The sequence below is a fragment of the Camellia sinensis genome, chromosome 5 (genome assembly GCF_055761805.1).
Source record: "Camellia sinensis isolate YWXY chromosome 5, ASM5576180v1, whole genome shotgun sequence".
NCBI classification, from domain to species: domain Eukaryota; kingdom Viridiplantae; phylum Streptophyta; class Magnoliopsida; order Ericales; family Theaceae; genus Camellia; species Camellia sinensis.
In genome coordinates, this window is record NC_138965.1 from 186579136 (window position 1) to 186584299 (window position 5164).

At 38.5% G+C, this 5164-nt stretch overlaps 1 protein-coding gene across 1 annotated transcript; it reads left to right on the forward strand.

Annotated features, from left to right (window-relative positions):
- Positions 1-661: 661 nt before the first annotated feature.
- Positions 662-1834, forward strand: LOC145791946 (L10-interacting MYB domain-containing protein-like). Its single transcript, XM_082872398.1, has 2 exons — positions 662-1072; positions 1205-1834. Exons 1-2 carry the CDS (start codon positions 662-664, stop codon positions 1832-1834), a joined length of 1041 nt encoding a protein of 346 aa, XP_082728524.1.
- The last annotated feature ends 3330 nt before the right edge of the window (positions 1835-5164 follow it).

Consider the following 5164-nt stretch of genomic DNA (forward strand, 5'->3'; position numbering starts at 1 on the left):
CCTACTTTGTCTGTCCCCGCCCTGTGGTGAGTGACCCAATCTTTACCGATCATAACTGTATGAACATTACCAACCCATGAAACTAATAGTTCCGTAATTTCCACTCATCAGCCCTGTGTCAGTTGGATTGGTTGGTGTGAAGAACCAAGGCGAGAGAACCAAGGCTATGCGTCTCCCGGAGATGAAATTGCCATGCAATTGCGGGCTGATGTCATAGACATTCAACAATCCTTGCGTGTCCTTAAGACCATTGTGTATGTGCTCTGCATTGTGGTTGTCATTTTGTTGTGCCGTATGTAAGCACCGGTACCATGTTTGGGGGTATGTACAAAGACGTTAGTATGTTGTCAGTATGTTGTTACTATGTACGAAGACGTTAGTATGTTGTCAGTATGTTTTTAGTATGTAGTTAGTACGTTCGTAGTATGTTGGTAGTATGTTCTCGCATACTAGAGCCATAATACTAACTATCATATTTTTTGTGGCCACTACTAACTTCCATGGAACCTGTTTACGTACGTTAGTAATTTTCAATGGGTATATGCAAATTTAACTTTAGCATCATATATGTCTGTTTGTTGTTAATAATGTGTCATGGCTTATGCGTGTGTATGTAACAACCAAATTTGTGATGGTAATCTTTTGTAACCGTACATTAGTAATGGCTTCCACACGTACTTCGCCGCGTAACCACTCGAAAAGCAAAAGCATTCTCAGTGACAAGTCAAGCAGCCTTGAAGAGACACAAAATCAGTTAAGCCACAAGGCCTCATGGGACAGTAACTCAGTCCGAGTTTTCCTCCAGTTGATCGCAAATGAGATTAGTAAAGGAAATCGCCCATTCTTAGTCCTCAGCCAGGCAGGGTACAAGTCGTTGTCAAGGAAATTTGAGAGAAAAACTGGAAAAAAACATGGACTAAAACAGTTGAAGAATAAGTACATGAGCTTGAAAAAAGAGTGGCAGGCGTGGACAAAGTTGATGGATTCAAGTAAGGGACTGTCCGGGATAGGCTTTGACTATGACACCGGTTTGTTTCAGGCACCTGACGAGTGGTGGGACAAGATGGAATCAGTAAGTACATGTACAAACAAGTTTCATATCTGTCATTTACAAGTACATTTTTTAGTTCTTCATTTAACTGCAATACAATTTATTTATATGAAATATAACGTCTGCCTCTTTTATACATCTACATTTCTGCAGATCAACAAGGTGTGTGCGAAGTTCAGGAAAAAAACTTTGGAACACCGTGACTTGATGGAGACGGTTTTCATGGGGGCATCAGCTACTGGGAAGCACCATTGGACCCCGGGAGAGATCCTCCCTGAAGCTGATGAGGCCTCATCTGATTCAGTGCGTAGTTTGGGAGCGCAGCCATTTGCTGATCCGATACCCGCAGGAGTACAGGGCGTGGATTCCGATTCTTCACTCGAGCATGTTCCGATTGAAAAGCCAAAAAGGAGAAAGACGCCATCAACAAGTGTTTCAAAGTCGAAGAAGGCAACAAGTGGTGCGTCCGTTATTGCGGAAAGCATGGACAGAATGACAGATGTGGTTCGTTCGAAGAATCAGCAGGTCACGGTTAGGCACCTCACAGGCAACGAATCGCTGTACACTATTTCCGAGTGCATGCATAAGCTGAGCAGTATTCCATCCATGATTGGTACGCCATTATTCCACTTCGCCTCCACACTTATGGATAACGCCGATTACCGGGAGATCATGATGTGCCAGCCTGATGACGACCACATCATTGGTTGGCTTACACAGAAACAGCTCCAGTGTACTGCGTCGGGGCCTTTTGCAAACCTGTTTGGGGGTCGCCGGATGTGATGTAGCGGTGTTACGAGTGTTTAAGATACATCTCCTTGTCTTCCTTTTTAAAATGTTGACTTATGGTATTGTTGGCAATGTACTAAAACAGGATGGTGCTGTGTGAATGTTTTCATTATGTCGTTTTTGTTTTTTTCTTGCTAGCTACGGGCAGCAACAGGTTTTAGGTAAGTGTATGGGTTGACGGACCAGAAGCATGGTTGTGCTTCGTTTTTGGGAAATGAATGGGATATTTGTGTTTTAATATTTTGTGTGCCTATGTTTGAGACAGGGAATTACGTTTTACTTGCACGCTTGTGAATGCCTATATGTCTGAAGTTCATTTGTTAGTGTAGTTTGCTGGCTACTTTTGTGGTTGTTACCACCATGACCCCCCTGTAAAGCATAAGTTGAACATCTTGATTTTTTGTGCAATTCATATGAGCATGCGTTCCATATGACATTTGTGACAGCATTGCTTTTAATAAAAGACATTCTCGGAATTTTTTAATTGCAAACTTCAATATAATTTAAGTCAGTGATTCACGTGCCAACTGAATGAAAGGCTGCCACTTTTGTAGGTTTCGCATGAACGAAGACACGATGAATCCCTGGGATGGAAGCAACCATGATGACATAACGGAAATGCTTAATCAAATGGCGGTCCAGGTGCAACAAGAACAGAATTGCACATTTGTACAAGCATGTCAGTGGGCGACAGAATGGTACGAGAAACACATGAATAAAACGCCGTGTCGCACTTCTATACTAACCGGGAATGCATGGATATGCGAACTATATGCGGGGCATATGGGTCGATTTGAGGAAAATGTTTGCATGCCGAAGGAAGTTTTTGCCGCATTGTGTGAGACATTAGTAAATGATTTTGGGTTACAAGTCCCGCAACGTCCACATGGCTTAGCTGTTGAAGAAAGCGTTGCGATGTTTATCCATGTGTTGAAAGGGAAGCAAAATCAGGAAATCCAAGAACGGTTCCAACATTCCGGGGAGACTGTGTCAAGGCATGTGCATAACGTATTAACTTCCATGAAAGAGTTCACTGTTGTTCATTGCCGGCCCACATACAGTCAGCATCGTATACATCCATACATGCGGTCTAGACGAAAATACCTACCGTTCAAGGTACTTCTAGACGGAAATACCTGATTGACATATAAATCAAGAAAATATATTTTGTTTTTGTTATTAACTGCACTTGACGCTTGGCAAGAAGGAAACACTTGTTATTAATTTACGCAACAAACCAATTTATCCATGTTTGCAGGACTGCATTGGCGCAATAGACGGAACACATGTCAGTGCATGGGTTACGGGGCCAGATGCGGCAACATATTTCGGTAGGAAATACTATCACACGCAAACTATAATGGCCGCTGTCGATTTTGACATGTGTTTCATATTCATTTCTTGCGGATGGGAATGAAGTATGCATGATAGTCGCATATTCAACGAGATACTAACAAATGACAATGTCCCCTTCCCACATCCTGACGAAGGTAACACATGGTCATGTTATTAGGTTTGTTAACAAATACTTTTTTCCTGACAAAGCGTTATATGAAAATGACGCAGAATGTTCGTTTTGGTGTCATACATTGTCGTCATATCTGCAGGCAAATATTATCTTGTCGATTCTGGCTATGCAAACCGGATTGGTTACTTAGCACCATTCAAAGGCCACCGTTACCACCAACAAGAATTCCGGCGTATTGCACGGAACGCGATGGCAAACACGCCAAGGGAATTATTTAACAAAGTGCACTCGTCCTTACGCAGTGTGGTGGAACGCACTTTCGGTACCTGGAAAAATCGATGGGGGTTTATTCGAGACATGCCTCGGTATGACTTTGCAAATGTGCAAGTTCAGTTAGTAGGTGCGTCAATGGCATTACATAATTATATACGGCGAAACACAGGTAACCCAACAACTGTTCAGCCAATCTGTGATGAGGAAGAGGCTATGACAATAGTAACTGCCATACCAGAAGTTGAACATGACGAGGATGGTTTAATGGTTGGAGATGAGGACCCCCATATGGCATTGGTCCGCCTTCACATACGTGACAAATTATGTTACATGCGTAATAACGGAATGTTAGGAAATATATAGTAGTCGAAATAATTTTCGTATGGTTGTCCCGTAATGACACACGTGGAACAGACGCAATTCAAATATATTATCATGTACAATATGTATGAGTTGCCACGGGAATGTAACCCCTTCCAGTTGCTGACGTGCCTAACTTTAAAAAACAACAATCCATACGAATTTTGCTTTTGGAAAAACAAAAAAAGGTGAAACAAATAAAAACAAATGAAAAGAAAACTAATACACAAATTGTCATGGGCGACATAAATTACAAATAAATGAAACACATAAATATATTAAAAAAAAGTATTGTATACCAATTAAAAAAAACAAGACATAGTTAAAAATAAAAATCCAAGACAAAAAAAAAAACATAGTTAAAAAAAAACGTAGTTATAGTAAAAAACAAAAAAATTCAAAAGACAGAAACATAAATTCCCAAATAAAAATCGAAAAATTTAAGCAGAAAACCCCAAATCCAAACCCAAAATGCAAAAAAGTAACAGGATAAAAAATTAAGCATAATATGAAAAATCCAAGCGCAAAATAAAAAAATTTGAAACAGAAAAAAAAGTTAACGCAAAATCCGCCAAACTCAAAAAAAAAATACAAAATTTGGATTTGCAAAATTCGGGAGATTGAAACACAACATACAAAAATTGTCAACAAAAAAACATAAAGCAAAAAAAGCCAAAGCGAAAACCCCCCCCCAAAAAAAACAAAAAAAAAGGCAAAATCGAAACCCCAACATAAAAAAATTAAAATAAAAAAGAAAAACCAAAATATGGCAAATTCAAACCAAAAATAAAAAAAAATAAAAAATAAACAAATTAAGCAAAAGTCGGCAGATCGACACCCAATATAAAAAAAAAATAAACACAAAAAAAAAAAGCCAAATCCAAACCCCCAAAAATAAAAAAAAAAATAGCAAAATACGCAAAATCGAAAGATAACATAAAAAAATTAAAAAAAAAAAACCAAAATATGCCAAATCCAAAAATAAATAAATAAATAAATTTAAAAAAAATCCAAAATTGAAAAAAAAAAAAAAACCAAAAAAAAAAAAAACAAAATTTTTTTTTTCCCAACCAAAAGCCAAAATTGTAAAAAAAAAAAAAACCGAAAATATGCCAAATCCAAACCCAAATAAAAAAATAAAAAAAAAATAGAAAAGGGCAATTTCGTCATTTAACAATATGACACCTCACCAAAAAGTCAAAAAAGCCAAAAAGCCCTTCCCA

What these genes read in the sequence shown, in the direction of transcription:
- LOC145791946 (XM_082872398.1), top strand. Translation starts at nt 662, where the DNA reads ATGGCTTCCACACGTACTTCGCCGCGTAACCACTCGAAAAGCAAAAGC. An exon ending in GGTGGGACAAGATGGAATCA is followed by an intron (nt 1,073 to 1,204) that starts GTAAGTACATGT and finishes ACATTTCTGCAG; the next exon opens with ATCAACAAGGTGTGTGCGAA.